Source organism: Gavialis gangeticus, unplaced genomic scaffold, assembly GCF_001723915.1.
Source record: "Gavialis gangeticus isolate Ggan-Ray unplaced genomic scaffold, GavGan_comp1, whole genome shotgun sequence".
In the NCBI taxonomy this organism is placed as follows: Eukaryota; Metazoa; Chordata; order Crocodylia; family Gavialidae; genus Gavialis; species Gavialis gangeticus.
Genome location: NW_017729003.1, coordinates 1,234,133 through 1,257,283, shown reverse-complemented (window position 1 = coordinate 1,257,283; position 23,151 = coordinate 1,234,133). Strand labels below are relative to the sequence as shown.

General features: G+C 41.2%; 1 protein-coding gene across 4 annotated transcripts in view; it reads left to right on the top strand.

The window, feature by feature from the left end:
• Positions 1-23,151, top strand: part of LOC109290931 (bifunctional 3'-phosphoadenosine 5'-phosphosulfate synthase 2) — a 127,122-nt gene that overhangs the window by 22,925 nt on the left and 81,046 nt on the right. The window contains exon 5 of one of the 4 annotated variants that reach the window (XM_019507757.1): positions 16,615-18,038. The exons of the other annotated variants lie outside the window; for them this stretch is intronic. Coding sequence (XP_019363302.1) covers positions 16,615-17,014 — 400 coding nt within the window. The 3' untranslated portion in view covers positions 17,015-18,038. Of the gene's footprint in view, positions 1-16,614; positions 18,039-23,151 lie in introns of those variants that run through there. 4 annotated transcript variants of the gene reach the window in all.

The following is a 23,151-nucleotide window of genomic DNA, read 5'->3' as shown; positions in this document are numbered from 1 at the left end:
ATGTGAAATAAGTTTTTGATAATATGTCAAATTTAGATTTAGCTACTTATAGCATGATGCACACCTTGTTAAAACTAATAGGAAGGAGTCTTATTTGGACTTCTGGATCAGGTCTTGCTCTACAAAATGCACGTTTAAATAGCTTTGTTATCAGACACTCTAGAGCCGCCTCTCTTCATTATCGAATAACTATTAGACAGAAAATGATGTGTGACTTTGGGTTTTTGCATTGTTTTACCAACCATTTAGTTTGGTAAAATACATTTCAATGTTAAAAAAAGGTAGGGTGTTTTACTTGGCCTCTTGCATTTAAGTTTTGTGACAGCCATACAATTAATAACTGGATGCATACACCAGCTAGAAGTTTTCCTTGTTCAACATCCAGGGTTACTGTTGACTTCTAATAATCTTTTAATGCATTTTAGTTAAATGCATTTATATCATAATGTGGTGCTAGGAAGAAAATAGTTTTGTTATTTTCTTTCCCCTTATCTCTGGTGTGTAATTCAAGAGTAGTATTTAAAGAGGGATGAAAATCTATCATGATTTACATATACATGCAGTATGATCATGGTAGGATCAGGGAGATTATTTAGTTCTGAATAAGTCTTTTTGTGGGCACTTTTCCTTTTTAATTTAGAATTTCAGCTTGTATTTTTCCTGAAAAATACAAACTGAAATATTTTATATAGTTTTTAAAATATGTACTTAAAAAAACTCTCCAAAAATATTGATCTTTTTTCTAGATACATAGGGCATGGCAGTCTTTTTGGTATGCATGCACTGAATTCTAGCAATTATTTGATAGCCTTATAAAAAATAAGCATCATAATCTACAGATTTTGGTATAAAGGACAGACTTTGAAAATAGGGTGGAGCATCTTTCTTTCTCTCTTGCTTTTTTTAAGGTATTTGAAGTGAGGACTGGAAGATGGCCTAAATTATCTAAACTTAATTCTTGCTTAGTTTTTTCAGAAAAAATACTAAAGTATATTTTGAATCTTACCCTGTCATTAAAGTACATTATAAAATGACTGGCTCTTCAAAACAGAAAGACCTTACTCATTAAACAGGGATTTCAGTTACATTAGTAATTGTTAACTGACTTACTGGAAAAAGTAGTAGTTAAATAGATATGTGTAATATGTATGAGGAACTTAATTGGATCATAGTAGTTTTATCTCATATCTTCTTGTTCTATTTGCCTAAGTTTTAATATAGCTTGCTCGAGGTTATTCCACAGCAAGATAATGCAATCTTTCTAGTTATTGAAGCAGAGCCATAAACAGCTAAACATCTTCTGCAATGCATAGTGCACTTTTTAAAAGAAAAACACATTAGCATGTACATTTAATAATTATTAGCCAGTAGCTTAGCAAAAGAAGATAATATTTATGTAATCATCTAGTAGCAGTAATACCCACTAATCATTTTTTAAAATCTACAATTCAGCATTAAAAAAAAGTCAATACAATGTAAAACAATTAATGCTAATGAAACTTCAACTATCCTGTCAGAATGAGTACAAAGAACAGGAGCAAAGGATCAAATTATGTTCATAAAAAAACCCCCAAAAACCTTTGCTCAGTTCAAAATTTATTTAATCATAAAATTTATCAAAACATCTTAGTAAATACTGGGCTCCATAATTTCTTCATTGAAAGTTTCCTGTTACATTGCGTGACTCAACAAGTTCACTGTCTATGTCATAGTTTCTAGGGTTGGAAGGGACCTGAGCAGATCATTGAGTCCGACCCCCTGCCATGGCAGGAAAGAGTACTGGGGTCAAACGAGTCCTTGAGTTTGTTTAGCTCTTTTGTAGGAAATACAAGTAGACTGTTTGATTATCTACCAGTAGGGTCCAGAGGAATCACCCTATAGCATTTTCTCTATTTCTGGTCTTGCACATTTTTTGAAGAAATATAAGGGAAGCGTACCTGGGCTAACAGAGTAAAAACTATTTGGCTGCTATCTAATAATTTACAGCCTGTCCCATACTCCATAGGTGTATTTGCATTACTTGTACAAAGAATAAGGGCCAAAATCAAATGCATACCCTGTTTCAGGGTGGGGGAAGCCTGACTAGGTCACCCCACCTAGGGAGAGGATCCCCAGTGTGTGCTGGCACTGGCTCTGGGGGTGCAGAAGCTGACAACAGTCCACCTGCCGCCTGGCCTCTTGTCAGTAAATGGAGGCACTGAGCCTGCATGCACAGGAGCAACACGTGTGTTAGGTTTTGATGACACTGTAACTTTAAGCACTTTGTGTAAAGTGTAGAAAGTTACAGCGTGATCAAGATGGCCTTTATAACTTCTGCAGGTGCCCTAAGTGCCTGTAACCCAAAGTATTACAGGAAACCTTTAGTGTGTTTTGGAAGGGAATCTAGTTCTGAGTCCTTTTCTTTAATTGCTTTCCATCTCTAAATTTAACTACTGATTCAGTTAAGCATGTAAGTACTTTTGTGCTTTGCAGAGGCGTGGTCCTGAGGCTTAGCTGTTTTGTTCCCCCCTCTTCCCTGTTCCTTTCTACACAGCACACAACTTTTAGTGATTTTTATAAATGAGTATAAGGGACTAGAGTCTGGTTATCTATTTTGTGAACAAAGTCAAAATTGCTTTTTTTTTTTTCTTTTTTTCTTTTTTTTTTTAGGTATTTTTCAGTTCAGTGAATCTGGTTTCGTGTCCCATTTTTACCCGTTTTCACGGTTATTAAAGGGATAAATCACTTAAGAGTTTCTGGCACAAACACCTTTTGATGTGAAATAGAGCTGTTTGTTATGTAACTAAGAACTTTATTTAGAAAAATAGCCACATGATGCTTCCTATGCAGGAGTTTGCCATTTTTTTTAAAGGTTATACAGGGGAACCCCCCCCCCCCCCAAGTTTTGGTTAGCCAGCAGTTGTTTCTGTGAAGAGAACAGCCACAGGTGTTGGAGAAGTAAATTGATCAGTTTATTAAGATTTTAAACACTCATAGAAGCATAAAATATTAGTGCAAGAAGATAATGAGCAACTGTTTGGGTAGTTCTACTCTGAGCAGCTGGTTCTGATTGCACAGATTTGCATTTTAACATGAAATCATCAAAATCAGTTTATCATTATTGAGGGGTCTTCAAAGACTTCCCAGTATAATATCTGGTCTAGTTAGAGAACAACTTTGGGGATGGAGGGAAAATAATTTAGGATTTTAAGAACGATTTAAATATTCCACAATGAGAAATTTAAGGACTGATGTTCTCCGGCTGATACTGTAAGCCTTTAAGGTTCTTTACAAATTAAACACTGACTTTTCCTATCTTATATAAAATAACTTATTAAAGTTTTCATGTGCAAATATAGAGGAAATGCTCATTCCAGTTGAAGAGAATAAATCACAATTTCTTTTTCTCTCTCTTCCTCACTTTGTATAACTTTTCGAAAAAAGTTATAAAGGTGAGGTAGAGAGATTCATTCATCTGAAACTATCCTTCTTACTTTGTGGTAGGGGAGGCTTTTTCTGGAAATGAGGCAGATTGAACAGTGAAAGGACTTTCACAAATGGAAGTATATTTATTTAACTCTTTGGCTCATAATTTTTCAAATAGTTTGATGTAAATATTGCTCTCTTGTTTTAATAGGTTGGCCTTTTTTGATTCTGTTGTCTTTAGCTAACTTAGAGGGTGTTAATTAAGAAATGGAATGAAGGTGTACAGTAGGTACTCAGTGATTATGCTATCCACAGAAAGCTCAGCAAGCAGAGCTGCCATAATTATTTCAGCAGTTTGTGCACATATGCTATCTCTACCACATACACATAATAGATTCAAATATTGAATATCAGGCTGAGAGTCATAAACAGAGTTCTGTTTATACCGCTGTTGCTTAAAACTTTTTTTCATTATTCACGTATGCTTTGCAAGCTTTCTATAAGGTATCTAATATTAGATAGCTAGGTATAGTAGTCGCTGAATGTTTAGTAGGACTCTAATAAGAAAAATGTTTTTATAAGGTTGTATACTTTTAAATATAGCTAGTGATTAAAAATAGGCACAGGAATGCCTGGAAAACTTCAGATAAAAATGAGCACGGTCCAGCTGATAGGGCACAGTGGGCACATTCTGTTGATGCCTGTGTGTTCACTTGTATCCTAGAAAGAACAAATTGCAATATACATGGCCCCTGCTACATGTTACATATATTAGGCAATTGGTTAATCCTGGAGGCTTAGCTGTTTTCTTCCCCCCTCTTCCCTGTTCCTTTCTACACAGCACACAACTTTTAGTGATTTTTATAAATGAGTATAAGGGACTAGAATCTGGTTATCTGTTTTGTGCACAAGGTCAAAATAGCATTTCTGCAAAATTGGAGACTGGTTAACTGCACAACAAATTTAGACTGGCCACATGTGTAGAGTGAGACCAGCCACAAGCACAAAGTAATCATCCCACAATTGACTAGTTAATTACACAATATGTTTAGACCAGACACACATGCAAAGTAATCAACACTTGATAAAAATGACTATCCAGCTATAAAAAGAGCCAACCAGCTACGAAGCCAGTGCATGAAAATGGAGAACAACTCTATAACTGGTTTCTATCCAGGTTTGATTTGAATGTGTAGCAGGGCCTTAACTGTTAGAAAGAAAACTTACATCTCTGTGATATCAAAAAATACTATGATTAAGACTATTTTTAAGTGTATAGCAAAACCCAGGTGCAGGGTATGATCTTGTCACTAAGGTAGTGATGATAATGCTGACCCTTGGACTAATTCAGCAGTCTCCCCTTGTCCTGCCCTCCAATCAGGAACACTGCACAGAATCCCCAGAGTGTTGCATGATGCAGGTTGCCCCTGACCAATCCTGTGCATGCCCTGCTACATCTTATGGGTTCTCAGAAGGGCAGCCATTTGGTGTCTTCCCCATAGCACCTACTGGGGTACACAGTATACTTCTAGAGCAGGAATTCTAAACCAGGGTGCCACTATATTATTTCAAGAGTGAAGGGTTTTATAAAACATTCTTGGTAGTGAGTTATACAAAGGTATATTTTAGTTCTGCAGCACAGTCAGACTTGCTTAAACAAGGTTAATCAAATGTATAGTCCAGGGATAGGCAATGTTTTTCGGCTGGAGTGCGGAAAAAAGCCCACAATGCCTACTTTGGAAGGTGCCAGAGTGCTGGCATGCCAGAAAAACAAAACGAGGGCAAGGGTACATGGCAGGATGCCCTGCTTGTGCCCCTTGCCCCCCACCCAAAGCTCCTGCCCCACAGCCCTGCTGCCCCTGCCCCCCACCCAAAGCCCTTGCCCCCAGCCCTACTGCCCCTTGCCCTGCACCCAAAGCCTCTTACCCCCAGCCTGGGCTCCTGGCTGGCAGCAGCTCACTAGAGCTGGGGCCAGCTGCAGCTGGGAGGCTCCAAACAGCTGTGCTGGGCTCTGGCATCAGCTCTGTACCAGCGCATGCACCCGCACCTTGGAGCAGTGGTGGGGGAGGGGCCTAGGGCAGCGCAGCCCCAGTCTCTGCCCTGCTTCCAGCACAGAGGTGATAGCAGGCTTCCAGAGCCCGGCGCAGCTGTTTTGTAGCCAGGCTGGGCTCTGGGCAGCTACAGCAAACAGTGGGCAGGCTGCCAACAGCAGTGCCAGCCTCCACAGCTTCGGCATCAGCTCTGGGCTGGCAGTGACTGCACGGACACCTCAGGGTGGGCTGCAGTACCCCGCTGTCCACTCCAAGGTGTGCACACAGTCACCGTCAGCATGGAGCTGATGCTGGAGCTGTGTAGCCCGGCACAGCTGTTTCTATCCAGGTTTGATTTGAATGTGTAGCATTCAGGCATGCTTTCTCTCAAACTATTTCTAACCTAAAAAAATACTAAAAGTCAGGAAAAGGATGGCAGAAATAGTATGGACTGGAGTTCAATTCTGTGTCTCTGTCTCCACAGAGATACACACACATGTGAAAACATGAACACACTATATACTGTTGATTTAAAAAGATAAAACCTTTGTGAAACTTACCATAATTATTGAAGTCAATATTGCTTAATCTTTAACAAATGAGATTATAAATCTCAGCCCCACTATCTTATTGATTGTGATTTGTTGCTACTGTTTTAGTTTATCAGGAATATGTCTACTTAGTGCAGCGACCTTTGTCTCTCACAGGCAGGGGTATTATGTGCTTGTACTGAATGGCAGTCTATTGGTGTGGTTCAGTGGTAGAATCCTTGTCTGCTGTACAGGAGATATGGGTTTGATTCCTGGATGTACATATAACTACAGCCATTGAAGCACCAGATGTCCAGACTTGGTCTGTCCTCTGAATTCTGGATTAGTGGTCTAAAGCGGGGATGGAAGATCTGGGCAGCCTCCACTCCTCCATGCTTCTACTTAGGCATATGCATTGAAGGTCCTGGTGACATCTCTCACATACTCTGTGATCCAAAGGGATTGATGGTTGCTTACTACTGCATGGCATTTTGCTGTATTCCTTCTAATTGAAAATGCCTTTGCCACAATTTTAACCTTGATAGTAATTTATAGACTTATTAAATGATACATTGGTCTAAATGGTAATAAAGGGTGAAGAGACTAGAAGTCATTCTTGTGATCTGCAAAAATATGTTTTCTGTAGAGCCTGTGGGGAAAATATTTGTTTTCACACACAAAGTGTGTTAAGTAGATAACTGACAGTTTGGAACAATCTTAGTTTAGCTATGTACAAGGAAATAATCCTACTAATCCTTATTTAAAGTGGTATGATAGTTTTGGCTCTACTTTCCCAAATAGAATTAATCTGATAGCAAAACAGACCTCAAATTACACTGACAATGACAATGTCTTCTTTGTTTCTTCTTCAGGTCTGCTCCTTTTTGCTTTTGGGCTTAATATATTATTCCCCATGTTTTCAAGTGAAGTAAAACCAATGTGACGCATGGAATTTTTGTTGTTATGTTTACTATTTTGTTAATAAAACATATGTGAGCCTCAAGGGAATAATGAAGCTAATACAATCAAGGTACTTAAGTATGCCGGCACAGCCAGTAGTGAAGGCCAAAATAGTGAGCTGGAGAGGAAACATCTTTTTTTTTCTTTTTCTAACTTTCTAATGTTAAACTTAACTCCATAAGGAGAACATAAGGCCTGTGTGCTATTTAACCCTTATGTTAAAAGCTTTGGCAGAGCACAGGCATCCTCTGCATATTGTAAATGACTTGCTTTCCAGAATGGGCTTTAGGTGTCTAGTGTGTAAGTATGCATCAGTGTCTAATAGTTATAAATTGTACTCAAGGCCTGTCTTTAATAATCGTTTCCATGCTAGTTGTTTTAGTTCAAATAAGACCTAACTTCAAATAAAACCTTTTTTTCACTTCAGTTAAGTATTAAACTGGCAGGAAACCAATATGCCACTGTCATCAGCATGCCCCAACTCTTGATGCCGCCAGTGAAACCAAGGAAGGAATTGTACACCAACCTGGACCAAGTCCTTGCCGGAGGAAGACAGACTTATTCTTCTTGGTGATTTCAATGCCAGAGTTAGAAGGGACTCTAACCTCTTGAACAGAACCGTAGGCAAGGAAGGAGTAGGAAAGGTCAACTTGAATGGCATCCTCATCTTGACAAAATGAAGAGAACATGGACTCACCATCACTAACACCCTCTTCTGCAAGAAAAATGGGTACAAGACACCATGGCAACACCAACGATCTAAGTGTTGGCACCTGATTGACTATGTCATTGTCTGTACCTGGTAGCACAAAGACATCCACATCACCCGTGCTATGCTAGGAGCTGATGATTGGTGGACTGATTACCGACTCATCCACTCGGTTATGTCACTCAAACTGGCTCCCAAATGATGGCTACAGCAGAAGCAATGCCGATGGAAGATCAACATTGAAGGACTCAAGGACCCAAGCAAGTGAGACCTTCCACCAGTGCCTCAACAAAAAACTTGGTGAATTCCAATCAACAACAATGAGAGAATGTCAGCAGTATGTGGCATGCCCTTGAGGCTAGCATCATCAGCGCCTGTGAAGAGATGCTTGGATTCTCTCCCAGCAGACATCAAGACTGGTTGGATGAGAACAACTGGGAGATCCAAGAGTTAATCAGTTGCAAGCACGAGGCCTTTTGTGCTTGGCAAAATCATACCAACTCGAAACAAAAGAAACTGAATCTCCAACAAGCCAAGGCAGAGGTCAAAAAGAGGACCTGTGATATGAAGAACAAATGATGAAAAGACTAGGCTAAGGAGATTCAACATCTCACTGACATCCATTATATGCATGGTTTCTTCAGTGCCTCCAAAGCCACTTACGGGCTGAGCACTCAAGAACCAACCCTTTTGAGAACTAAAGATGGAGGAGATCTGATCAAGAAAAGGCAAACCATCAATGCCCATTGGAAGGGCCATTTTGAAGACCACATCAGTTGAGACACTGTTGTTGGTAAGAGTGGATGTTGTGGGATGGAGTTGAGAACAGTCAGAGATGATCTCAGAATCCCTCTAAGCCTTGACAAGGTGAGGAAAGCAATCAAGCGGATGAAGAATGCCAAGGCATCTGGAGCAGAAGGAATTCCTGTAGAAATCTTTGAGCAGGGGGGAGAGGAGCTCACATTGTAGCTTTATGCCCTCAACTTAGGGATCTGGAATGATGAGGAAATCCCAGATGGCCTCAGGAATGCCATGATTGCAACAGTCTTCAAGGAAAGAGACAAGTCCATCTGTGGAAACTACAGAAGAATTGTTTTGCTGTTCACCACAGGAAAGATCATTGCGAGAGCCCTGCTCAAATATCTCCTTCTACTTGCTGAAGAGCTCCTCCCAGAAATCTCAGTGTGGGTTTAGGGCATCAGAAGACACAGCTGACATGAGCTTCATGACTCACCAGCTGCAGGAGAAATGCCAAGAACAACATAAGCCTCTCAGCATGCCTTTCTTTGACCTCACAAAAGCTTTCGACTCTGTCAGGTAAGAAGCATTGTGGAGGATCTTTCTGAAGTATGGATGCCCACTGAAATTTGTCACCCTTCTTTGCCTGCTCAGATGGTATGCAAGCAGTGGTTTTCAGTAATGGATCTATCACAGAACCCTTTGGGCATGTCCAGACAAGTGCGCACATGCCTCTTGCAGCATCTGAAACCCCTTTGAGATGCTGCAAGAGGTACGTGCAGGAACAAAAAAACGCTCCCCATGCTGCAAATTTGCAGAGCAGGGGCAAAATTAGACCCATGGATATCCAATGGTCAAACAGTACCCCGGGGGGAAAAAAGTGGGGCAGAGCACAGTCCTAGACCATGCCCTGAGGTAACCAGAGGCTTGGTCCTCCACAGAGATGCTTTGGTAGCCAGCCAGAACGTCTCTGTGGCTGGCCTTGCCCTGGTGCTGAGGCACACTGCCTGCCCATGTGGGGCAAGCAGTGGTGTGAGCTGCAGGGACCTGGACCCAGCTTGCCAGGTAAGTAGGGGGCTGAAGGACTGGAGATGGGGGGGAGTGGACCATGGGGGAGGCCCTGCCCAACCCCTGTTAGTTCCCCCTGCCTGCTTTCTCAGCACCCCCACACTCACTGGCCATAGCAGCAGCAGTTGGGGCTGCTCGTGGCTTTATGGTACAGCCCCCCTACGCAGGGGCAGCCCCAGCCCTGCTGCTGCTTTGTGTGAGTGCAGCCTGGCTTGGCAGGACGCCGCACACTGTCTCAGAGCTCAGGCTGGGTGGCGCTGAGCCCCGGGTGACGTCCACAGCACCCCTGAGCTTCCAGACAGCATGTGGTGCGCTACCGAGCCAGGCCGCACACCCCAGGCGGCCAGGGCCAAGCTCCACTGCCCTGCACCACGTGGGGGCTCTGACATTAGGTCCCGAGTGGCCCCTACCACTGCTGCTGCTAAGCTGCAGGCAGTGTGGGAGGCTGGAACCAGGTGGGGGAGTGATCAGGAGCCTGGAGTCCACCAGGGAATCCCTGAATTATCACAAACCTCCTGATCACTCCCCCACTTGCCTCCAGCCTCCTGCTCAGCACAGGGTAGGTTTTTATACTGCTGGGGCCAGCACAGGTGCTGACCCCAGGTTCTAGCTCACCCTGGCTGCAGATCCAGGAGCAGCCAGACAGGGTTATTTTGCCCCAAGTGGCACAGTGTGCTCCACCACAAAGTGCATGTCCAGGCACGTGTGCTGAGGCAAAAATCCCTGGCTCAGATTTGTACCAGTTCTATTTGAGCTGCTGCAAGTGCACATGCTTTCATGTGTGGATGTGCCCTTTGGTGTTAAAACATGAGTTAAACAAGGCTGTGTCATCACTCAAATGCTCTTTTCAATATGCCTGCCGCAGTGCTACATCAGACTACCAACAGGCTTCCTGCCAGAGTGGAGCTAAACTACTGAATGAATGGTAAGCTGTTTAACCTTAGCCGACTCTAAGCTGGAACCAAGACCACCCCAAATGCAATCATTAAGTTCCAGTATGGTGATGATTCTGTAGTATGTTTTTACTCGAAAGCAGACCTTTAGGCGATTGTTGACATCTTTATCAATTGCAAGAAAATGGCACTGGCACTAAACATTCAGAAGACTAAGTCCTCCACCAGTAAACTCCTAAAGAACAGTCCCCAGCTCTGGTAATCCAGATCCATGGTGAGACTCTGGAGAACATTGAGTATTTCCTTTACTTCAGAAGCCATCTCTCACAGAAGGCTGACAATGACAAAGAAATCCACCATCGCATCAAATGTGTAAGTGCAGCCTTTGGATGCCTGAGGAAACAAATGTTCGAAGATCACGACATCAGATCTGAAACCAAACTCCTAGTTTGTCAAGCAGTCATGATCCCCACCTTGCCACACAGAGCTGAGACATGGACAACATACAGGAGACATCTAAAGTTGGAGAAGTACCATCAAAGCTGCCTGTGGAAGGTCCTCCAAATCCAGTGTCCTCCTGCAAGCAAACACTACAAGTACTGAGGTAATGATCATCTGACATCAACTTTGGTTGGTTGGTCATGTCCTCCAGATGTCTGACTCCAGACTTCCAAAGCAAGTTTTCTCCCAGCTCAGCCAAGGTGTATGCTCAAGAAGAGGGCAGAGAAAGCATTTAAAGGATGTCCTTGAGGCCGACTTAAAAAAAATGCAACATTAAACTCAACTCATGGGAGACCATTGCCCAAGTGGAAGAAGAGTCTGCTCAGGGATCTCAGCACTTTGAAACATCATGACCACAACAGGAGATGGTGGGGGGGAAGGAATGGTAGAAACAGCGTGTTGCGGACAAAATCACGAAGCTAGTGACACCCACCCTACACAAACACATGACTGAGCTGTGGTAGAGTCTTTCGATCCCAGATAGGCATCTTTGGACACACCGATAAGAGAGTCATGGAAGATAATCATTCTCAACTGTGAGGCCTGTCTTCAACAATTGTTTCCATGACAACTGTCTCACTTCAAATAAGACCTAATGGGAGAAATAAGCATGAAATGAAGTAGCAAATTTGTAATGGCATATGGTACTATAAATTTTTGTTGTCATTTCTTCAAAAAGACTCGCGTAACTTGATGGTAGACAGCCCGTGAACTCACAATAGTTTGAATGTCTTCCGCTTGGGTCTCTGGCCCATAGAAAGAGTAGTGATACCTCCTTTAACTTTTTGACTGCAAATTACGGTTGGTTGGTTTGTTTTATTATTTTTCATGTCTTTATTAGGAGCCTTTTTCCAGCACCTTTCTTTTGTTGCTGTTGTTTAAGTCTGTGACAAATTGTCAGATGTAGTTCTGGCTGATGATTATATAGAGAGAGATCTATATCTATGTATTTGTAACTTCCTATATAGTTAATTCTTGTTTTCCCTTTCTTTCGTTGGAGGCAACATACTTTTGTACATGGTAGAGTATTGTTTCGCAAGTTAGATATTGGTGTAGTACAAAACAGAAATACAAGAAATTGATGTGTCCTCTCAATAGAGAATCTGTTCATGGGCTGTGGTAGTATTCATCTGTAAGGGCAATAAGAGGAATTCAGGTTTTCCTAAGTTTGTTTGTTTATTTGATTATTGTAATCCACGGTAGAGGTTAGGTTTTGATCATGGTTATATGTGTAAGTAAGATCATAGTTACGTGTGTAGAGTCAGAACGTTGTTATATGTCTGTATTAGAGCAAATTTTGCAAAAAGAGTTGTAATTAATTGCTGTAACATCCCTCCGAAAATATGCTTTCAAAATCTTGCTGTGCATGAAAATACAGCTTTTTTAAAATATAAATTTGGATTCCTGATCACATAACAAGGTCCTTTCACTGAACCTTTTTTTAGATGTTTCATACATTCTCTTGAGTTCATGCTTGGGGAAATTCCTTCTTTTAAAACCAATCAAATTGTACTTTATCCATGGGTGGATTTTAGTGTTGGCATTATAGGGTTCATATCCATTGCTAAATACTGCCTTTTCACCTGAATGAATCCAAAAGGATTCTATTTACATTAGTCTGTTTACTAGATGGGGCATCTGAGTTTTATTGCTGTGGAGTTGTTTGAGATATTGCCAGGAAATCCTTCTGCAGAATTTTGATCTACCTCCAATTTGTTTCTACCTGCAAGAAGCCAGTTTTCATTACTCCTTTCGTTAAGTAACATGTAATGTTTAACAGATTGCCTTCTTTTGATTGCAAGGCTAATTTTTTATTATGAACCATTAACTTTGTTGGCTAGCTTGTGTATTCATTGGACAACCTCCTACTATTGTTTAGCTGGTGTCCCCAGGTATGCTAGTAATGAGAAGTGTGTACAGTTCTGAATAAATTGTGCCTGGCTCCATTAGAGATGTATTAAAGGGATGGGGGAGAGTTCCTCTTGTTGATCCACTGTCATTAATTACCTGTGAAGGGCTAGTGACAGCCCAGCCTTTGGAGTCAAAATTTTTATTTTTCTACAGAAGGCAAGTACAGATAAAATAGGGTAGTAACATATCTTTTAAGAAATCCATGCTAATGTTTGAATATCTGTAAGGATCAAAACATAATTTTAAAATTCTTCACTGATCTCTTCTTTGGCACAATCTGTATACCTTTTAAACTAGTAACATGTTTCCTGCATAGAAGGGTATAAAGTTTTTACACTCAAAAATAGTTATGCTAAAAAGGTGCTTACCTAGATTTTATTATAGCTTGTTATATTTTAATTTGAGGTGCTAATAGGTTTGTGCTTAACTCTGAAGTTGTATCTTAGCACTAATTTGCTTTTTATCCCTTATTTGTCATAAGTGTGTCATAGGTTTTAAATATCTTTATTATAGTAGAATTAGTGTTGAGAACCTTAAAACTTGCCAACTTGAAGGCAGTAATCTGTGGCCTTTATTTCGTTTGATAATTTCCATGCCTTGAATTCATTTAACCATGAGGTGATTAAAACAACTTTCTCATAAAATGCTGAAATGTTTTAAGTACCAGTAGGACTATGCAAAGAAAGAGTATATTAAATACTCAACAAACAGCCTTTGTTCTTTGTAATATAAGTAAAGGCCACGTAAGTCAGACCTGCCCTAGATCAGTGTAATTAGTTGTGCTGTAACCTTACGCTTTGTCTTTCTGCTATTTGATACATATGTGCCTGCATAACCAAACTTTGTCATTCTGTCAGTCCCCATAATTTAAATTGCAGTAATAACACAATACTGAGAATGACAGAAAGTTGCATATTTTACTCCTGTTTTGAACTGACGGTGTTAAAGCTTTTGTATTAGGTTTTATTTAGTAAAAATCAAGGGTATTTCTCCTCCAAGCACAAGTATTATATGCTGAAGAAGCTGTCAAACCTCTTGTAACAGGTTTGGGGTTAAGTGCCTTCACTTTGTCATGTTTCTCCCTGCCCCCCCCTCCTCCTCCCTGTGCTCCATGGTTTCCCAGGTCTTGTCACTCCTTAAGAGGATTCCACTTACGTAAATCTCTGTAAAGCTTACTTTGCAAAAGTTTCCTTTTTTCCCTGACCCACTCGATTCATTTTTTCTGGGAAGGAGACAGTGGGGGCCCCAAAATGTTGTTAAAATCCATATTTAAAGTGAAGAAGCTTGAGAGAGTCCAGAGAAGAGCCACTCATGATTAGAGGCCTGAAGAGCAAGCCATACGAGGAAAGGCTGATAGATATGGGACTGTTCAGCCTAGAAAAGAAAACTTTGGAGGGATTTGATGGCAGCTTAAAGATATATCAGGGACTAGGTGAACAACTATTCACCAGAGCTCCCCAGGGGAAAACCAGGAGCAACGGTCATAAACTCCTAGAAGGTTTCATCCTGGATACAAGGAAAAACTTCTTCATGGTTCATGTGACTAGACTCTGGAATAGACTCCCAGCGGGGGTAGTGCAGGCACCTACCTTATGTATCTTCAAAAGGAGACTGAGTGCACACCTTGCTGAGGTTATTTGACCCCAGGAGTCTTTCCTGCCCAGAGCAGGGGGGATGGACCCAATGATCTCATGAGGTCCCTTCCAGCCCTAAACTTCTGTGAATCTGTAAAGTCCTTTTTGGGAAATGGACCTTTCCTAACTGTGACCCTAACAACTTGTATGGAATAGCTGAGGGAAATGTTCACATAACTTATTGGGAATGCAATTCAGCTGTTCTTCATAAGAAGTGCCAAACCTGGTCAGACCAGTGGTCCTAGCACAGTGTCTCTAACAGTGTCAGGAGTAACTTTTTTTTCCAAGAGGGAGGGCATTGAACTGGGTATAGCTGGGGTGATCTGTACCCTGTTCATTGCCCTCATTGGTTTAGAGATGCCAGAGGAAACTTTTCCAACTGTTTTAAAAGGTATTAATAGATCTATCTTTCATGAATTTGGCCAGTCTCTTGTTGAACCTGGCTATACTACCTGTCTCTACCGCCTTCTGTGGTAATGAGTTCTGTCGGCGGAGGGTGCTGTAAGGCAGCGGTCCCCACCTACCTGATACTTTACTAGAGTGAGCTATGGGGAAAAACTGGATGATCTTGTCACCTCCAATCTCTGATATCCTTCTCTTGCCCTCCGTGTCTTGATGTGTGGATTTCTTTGCTTGAAACCTTGGGAGTTGGATAGAGGTTGGACGGTGACTTCTGCTGGATCCCCTGGATAGGCTTTCTTTGTGGAGCAACTCCTCTCCTTATACCCCAATCTAACCACGTCCAGAATGGCACGTCAGGGCCTGGATCTCGTGTCAGCTAGAGATGCTGCTAGCCAGTACTCTTAGTTCACTAAATAAATTTTAGGAGCTAGGCCCCTTTGTGTAGGATTTATGAGTCCATTCCTAAACCAATTCCTTGAAGCCTCCCAGGTGTATCCATTAATAATATCCTTCAGTCTGTGAAGAATCCACCTTACATCAATTCATGCCTGGCCCCTGGGCTAATAAATCCTAGTAGGTTTATTAGGGGTCCATGAGACAGTCTTGTAGAATCAGTTCATCATCCTAGATTCCTGGGTTAATTGAATTAAAACATCCACACCAAAGTCCATTAATTAATCCAAAAGAAAAAAAAAAACATGAAAATCAATTCCATCCAGTTCCTGGGCCAGTCACATTACCTCAGTCTATCAAGTACTCCTGAGGTAATCAGATAAAATCAGCTCCTCCCCAGTTCAGGGTCAGTCAACTCAAAATCAGTTTTTCAGGGGATCTTTACCCTGCCCTGGCTCATCAGGGTCAAGGTCAACTTGCTTTTGTGAGGAGAGGACCTTTCCCTCTTGCAGACTTCCCTGGTGCTTTGAGTGAGGGAACCCAATCTCACAAACAGAAAGAAATAAGGAAAAAGAACAGGCAAACTTAAAAAAAATAAAATAAATGAGTCATGCCCCTATAAGACTCAGTCCCTGCTTCTGCCATTCCTGTCTCCTCCCAACTTCTCTGGTGCAGTATGTCCAGGCTCTTTTGGTGACCCTCCAGCTACCTTGCCCCATGGACCCGGTTGCTTCCCCTTCAGTGGTCTGTGGAACATAGTCAGTGGGCAAGACTTTTGGCGTCTCACGCTCCCAGCAGCTGCAGTCCCCTCTCAGCTGCCCCTCTCTAGGGTCAGAAATACCTGTTCTCATGCTTCCTCCGCCAATCCGCAGGGAGCACGCACTGCGGAAATGTGGCAGAGTGCTCGCTGCTCTGGTTGGGCTTCCCTCCGCATCTGCAATGAGTACTGCTTGTACAAATTTCCCAGGGTATTTCTCCCACCCTGGTTTCTTCCCCTCACAAGTTACACACTGAGTACAGTGGTACTTTCTCTTGTTGCTTTCAAAACTGTCTCCTACTTAATTTCAGTAGGTACCTGCTAGTTCTAGTATTCTGGGCCTTGGCAAATCATTTTCCTGTTTGCTTCGACCATACCCTTCACATAGTGTCTTAAAAATTAATGAATATTAATAATAACATTTTTTATTTGACTGCCAGTAATTAAAAACTATTTTTGTACAAAAAACTTATATAGATATAAATGTTAAAAAGGTTCAGTTTTGCATTCCTGTTTCCAAAGAGGCTTTTAGAAAACTTCCAAGTAAACCAGTGTTTAAACAATTTACTCATTTAAACTATTTTTCTTAGCAACTATACGATATGCTGATGTTTGGGTTTTTGTTTGTTTTGTTTTTTAGAGGCATGTTACTGTCTTGCTGATTCTTCACTCTTGTTTTCTAGTTCCATGCCCATTTCTTCACCTGTAATTCTACAGTTTGGACATGCAGAGACCCTCCTTCCACTGCTTGCTCTCATGGGTTTTTTCAAAGATGACCAGCCCCTTACTGCTAACAATTTCAATAAACAAATGAATCGTAAGTTTCGCACTGGTCGTATTGTGCCCTATGCATCAAACTTGGTGTTTGTACTGTACCACTGTGATCAAGCCAAGACCCCAAAAGAAGAGTACCAGGTGCAGATACTGTTGAATGAAAAGCTGATGCAGCTTCCTCACTCTGGGAAAACAGTCTCTTTCTATGCAGACCTGAAGAACCATTATAAGGACATCCTTCAAAACTGCCACTTCAATGAAGTTTGTAAATTACCAAAAACTAATACTAATGCCACCGATGAACTTTGAGGAAACTAAATAGAGCAAATATTATGGAAACTGAACTTGAGTATTTAGTCTAGCAGTAGTCATGAACAAGCATTTTTGATTGGTGTATATTTGACTTGGTGTTGATATATTGACATTTTAAACTTGCGTTTCCAAACCAGTGACAAATACACATTTCTCTGATTTGCTTAGCTTAATACAAGCACTTAGCCAAGCATATGCTGCCCATATATTACCTCAATACTGTTACGAAAACAGATGAATCGGCATGGTTGTTTGGAAAAGCATTTGTTACAAGCACAAAGATGCAAGGTAATGTGTATTTATTTTCCTGTGATATGTATTAATATATAAATATTGGACATTCCTCATCAGGGGATACAATAGATGTACTTGGAGTCTGGGAAAAAGTTTATTTTACCAGTGCTGCAGTTAGTGTGATGGATAGCACTTCTCTTTCAGTCTGTTTTTTCTTTGTGTTCTCCTACCCCATAATGACCCCTTCTAGTATACAAGAGTATTTTTGGCTGCCTTCCATGAGTGCTTATCAAGGAGAATGTGCAAAGTGCTTTCTCCCCAGTTGTTGTCTAGGTAGGAACCAGGCACAATTCTAATTCTTGTGTTTCTGTGAGAATAGCTGCTTTCCTTGCTAATGAACCCATGGGCCTTATTGAGACCCAAGAGGGACAGGAAGGTGAATTTTCAGAACTTAAATCCCTCTTCCACCAACCTAACTGACCTCATCAGTCCCTTAGAGAATGCACTGTGCACTTCCCTCAAGTGGCAATGCAGTATTCATGTTCTTTCAAGTGTTCTTGTTGTGCCTCCCTTGATCTTTATTGCATTCTCTTTTTATTAGTTCAGGTTAGCGCGTACAGAGATATTCTCTTACGCCTTGCTGAGACTGGATATCTTTGTGCTCTGACAAGTAGTGATTTATTTTTTTGGATTCCAGCAACTGTCGAGCAAAGATCTGTAAATTTTCACTTCCAGCGTGTACTAAAGTAGTAAATGTAGTATCCTGTGGGCTTGCTTTGTCCACGTGCCAGCCAAACTTTGGTCCAAGATTGTTTGTTTTAAAGGAACAGGCTGCTTGTTCCTTGCATGCTGGATTAGTGTATTGTGTTAAAGAAATTGTACTTAAAGTAGGTTTACTTGTTACAGTAGGTAATACAAAGTAGTTTAAAGAAATCTGTAATGTGATTGTGATTATAAAAAATGCAGGTAAAAAGTGAAGGAAATACCAAGCAAATAATTTAAAGTCAAATAGAATTTAAATCTCATAAAAATCCAGTTAAATTTGGACAGGTTCAAAGTTACCAGTAGCAAATTTTTCAAGTGTCTTAATAGTGTAGGGTATGATGTTACTTACATACATGTCACTTACATACTTATGAAAATTTTGTTCATGTGTGGGATATGCTGTTGATTTTGTAAAATGCTTGGATAAATTTTAACAGTTGAACAACACAGCTTTTAAATGGGTATTTAGAATATTTTTTTTATTTTTTGAAACCATTTGATTTTAATGTTTCTAGTGGTGCCCTGTCTGCTTTTAAAGGCTTAGTCTTATGCTGGGAGCACCATTATCAAGACAGTTTTAACAGAGAGATGATGGTTCCAAACACTGATCTGAATTGTTGAAACAGTAGGGTTTATTTCTAAATTCTGAAAACTGCTGGTGAAATATTTAGCTTTAAGCAGGTATGGTATTATAAACAATTATTGTAGGAATCTCCTTAAGTAAATAAGGAACTGGTAGAATGAGTAAGAACAAATATACCATGTTGAAGCAAATACAGCAAAATAAATAACGTATAAAATATACTTGATCCTTTCTAACTGTGCAAATAGTGTTGTTTTATGTGCACCTTCAGCTCAGCTTTTTTTGTTTGTTCCTGTATTGAAGCTGTATAGTATATTAGATGCATCTGCCATAATTTTCATGAACAATCTTATTGTGGTAAATAGGAAATAAGTTATGAAGGAGCAAACCTTTGTTTACCCCTTGTAACTTTCGTAAATAGTAAACTAAGGTGTATAATGCTGCTTTGGCAGAAATTCTTTCTGGATATAAATTGCTTTATATATTCTGAGATTATTTTCTGGTTTTGAACCAACAAGGTAAAACTGAGGTGAAACTCAATTCCATTGAAGAGAATGAAAGATTTTTTCAGTAGGGCCACTATGTTACCCAGGAAATCCATTAAAAGGGACAGACTAACTGAAGCAAGACTATACAGAAAAAAGACTGTATGATAAACCTGCGGTTACAACTCTTTGGGGTAATGGAGGCTTCCTTTTCTTATTCACTTATACATCACCCCAGGTGGAAACGTGAAGCCATTTTTTTTCCATTGCAAAATCTGCACCTCTTTACTTTTTAGTGAACAGATGTTTTGTTTTGTTTTGTTTTTCTTGTGGGTGCTGGCTGGGAATGGGAAAGAGTATAAATGAGTAAAACTCAATAGTGTTTCAAAGTCGGCCAATGTATGTTCTGTGAGGTGAAAAAGGTCTACCATTTAGAAAGATGTGCTGTTTTGGTTTCTGCTGTAATACATATAAGATTTTTTGGAAAACTGAAGCTCGATTTGACCCTCTAACCTGAATAATATAAATCGTTTTGATACAGATAATTTTTATTCTGGATTAAAAAGTTGTTCATTCATTCTACAGTAATAAAATATTCCAGGTGCACATGAGTATAATGCACATAAATAAAATGGGTTCTTAAAATTGTAATTTGGGTTGGGTAATTTATTGAAGTAACTTGGTCAGTGCTGAGAGAAGTGGCCTGTTTACCTTCTTATTCTTCTTTGCTAATGTAAATGTTGTAATACTTTGCAAGTTGTTGAAATTGTGTTTCAATTTGCCTTAATAGTATTTGAATTAGGGATGTAAATATAATGTAAAAAATTATCCATTTAACATCCTGTAAGTATATCGGTTAAACAGTTTACTGATAACTCCCTTCTTGTCTGCACAGAGGCAGAAAAGGATCTTGGAGTTGCTATTGATTCCAAGATGAACATGGACCACCAATGTGGGGACATGGTCAGGAAGGCTAACCGTACCTTGTAATGCCTCCACAGATGCATCACGAGCAGGTCCAAGGAGGTGATCCTTCCCCTCTATATGACATTGGTCAGGCCACACTTGGAGTACTGCATCTAGTTCTGGGCGCTGCACTTCAGGAGGGATGTGGATAGCATTGAGAGGGTCCAGAGGAGGGCCACTTGCATGATCAGGGGGCAGCAGGGCAGGCCCTACAAGGAGAAGCTACGGGACCTGAACCTGTTCAGCCTCCACAAGAGAAGGCTGAGAGGGGATCTGGTGGCCATCTATAAACTTACCAAGGGGGACCAGCAGGCAAAGGGAGAGTCCCTGTTCCCCCGAGCAGTACCGGGAGTAACAAGGAATAACAGCCATAAGTTGACTGAGAGTAGGTTCAGGCTAGACATCAGGAAGCACTACTTCACAGTCAGAGCAGCTAGGATCTGGAACCAACTTCCAAGGGAAGTGGTGCTCGCTCCTACCCTGAGGGTCTTCAAAAGGAGGCTAGATAATCACCTAGCTGCGGTCATTTGACCCCAGCATTCTTTTCTGCCCACAGCAGAGGGTCGGACTTGATGATCAGCTTAGGTCCCTTCTGACCCTATCAACTATGAAACACATACCTAGTCCTGACTGGGGGGTGTGAAGCCCTGGGCTAGTGCCTACCCTACCCCCTGCCCTGCTGCAGCCACCTGTCCAGAGCAGCACAGAGAATCGAGGACCATGCACAGAGTTGCTCAGACACGGCTGCTGCTGGGAACAATTCCCCAGGCCTTGGACAGGGGAGAGGGAGCAGCAAGCCCTACCAGACAACACAGCTAATGTGAAGTTGCAGGTGCCAACAGCAGCCAGAGGCTTTCCTAGCTTGCTGCAGCTGCTGGCACAGTAGGAGGGAGGGAGTAGGCAAATCAGATTGGGGACAGGTTTAAGACTTTACATCTAACCAACTTCCCAGCCCCTGTGAATGAGTAGCTAATTGCTTAATTGAGTCATTAGGCCACCTGTTGTTTTCCTTTTTAACCTCATAGGCTATAGGTACTAGTCCCCATCCTCCCCCCCCCTTCCTATTCCTCCCTCCCCACTTACCTCCCTCTGTCTTATGTGCCTCAGCACCTTCCTGCTCCTGAAGCAAAGCACTACTTCCCTTCCCTGCTAGACAGTACCCCACACTAAACATTAACTGGTAATGCATTACTGGTATAGATATACTTATTGTAATCTAAATCTTTTTTAGTACAACTTTTGTCTTGCCATTAGAAGACTGACAAGCAGGGGCATAGCCAAGAGCCAAGACACCTGGGCTTTATCCCTGCTCTGGGTTTAAGGCGAGGACAGCTGGGAACAGTTTATCCTTAGGTGCTGAAGGATTGCAAATTGCTCATTTTACCTCCATGGAGGAAACCAAAATTACCTTAACATGAGCTAGGTAACATGACTCGGAGTTAACCCTTACCTGAAGTGGTATAACTTTGAGATGCTCGTAGGGCCTTTAGCACAAGTTTATGAACTTTAATGCATAGGCCGTCACTTTTTAAAAGCCCTTAGTATGGTCTAATTGTAACATGTAACTTCACTCTGATATAAAAAGTATGAGCATGCAGTGAGGGCACCAGTGGAGAAAAGTATCTAAGTATTGGCCTAAAGTTTAAGTCTATGCAATAAAGTCATTAAGATATATTAAATACATAAACGTTTGACCTCATTTGTGGAGACTAAATTCAGGAAAGGTCATGTTTCATGAAGTATTTTTTCAGCATAGCTCTTCTTAGTAGTCTACATGGTAATTATAGGCAGAAATTCTTTATTCAGTACTTCTAGAACATAACTGTTAAATGTTAGGGAGGCAGGGAGAGATGCAACCATTTAGAGGTGTATGCTAGAACCAGTTTTTTCAGGGCTGTCTTTGTGGCTAAGTACAATCAGTCAACAAGGCCAGAATCAGTAAGATGACTAAGCAACTCTTGTTGCAGACTGTGAATTTTTCAGGCTCCATCATGATAGGCCCAAGTGTTTTGAAACAGTTGATTCTTGCTTTAAATGTAAGAATGTCAATTGATTCCCCACTTTTGAGGGATTCAAAAGAAGGAAAAATTTGGTAACCCAAGGTTTGTTTATTCAATGACTGGCATAGTGGAGTACAGGCAAATTGCATAAGCTCCTAGGCACGTTGGGTAATACAAATAATAATACAAGAAGAATCTGATGTGATACTTTTATACTGTCCTTGATTTTTTTACCTTGGTATCAGTGGACTAAAACTCAGGAGTTCTGAGTTTCTAGACTGTTGCTCAGTCCCATCTAAATCAGGGGTGATCAAGATCCAGCCCATAGAGCATGTCATCTGGCCCATGGGGCCAGAAATATGTTTGTGTGGTGAGCAGTGCTAGCGTTGGGCTCTAGGCCATGCTACCTTTCTAACTGTTTAATAGTAAGAAAATGTCCAAGTGCTGAGTGCCCCTTACACCTAAGATCAGAGGGGGTTATTTTTTATTTTATTTGTGGGTTTGAGTGATTGGTTTAAGATTGATAATAGTCCTTGTTTGCGGGTTTTTTGCTAGTTATATCTTTTGTATTTAAGTTAGTACATTTGTAAAGAAAGGAATACCAGGATTTATTGTGGGAATTCCCTGATCACTCTAACATTCTTGTCACAATGGCTGTGTACACGTTCAGGTGACCTGGGAGAATTTTCTCCTAAGTTTGTTTCCTGCTAGAAAAACTTACCTGGAGATGCCTGGACATTCAAGTGCTGAGCTGCTGGTGAGCAGAGTGCTTTCAGTGCTGATGTTGCACAGCCAATGACTCTGCAAGCTCCCTCAGTCTGCCCAAAGACAGATTAGCAGTAGTGCACTGGGCAACCCTGATTGGCTGCCCCAGACTGCTCAGGGTCAACCTGCATCTCTGCAGCATAATGTGGGATTGTGAAGGGGGGGGTGTTCTGCTCTGTGCTTGGCTGGAGCAGTACCCAAGCAACACATTTTCTCCTTGAGGGAAGAATGGGAGCAAAGCACCCTAGAAGCTGAAGACCTATGCTGCAGCTTCTCTCAGAAGGAAAAGTATATGGACATTTGCCCCCCCCCCCCCCCCCCCCCCCGAAAAAAAAA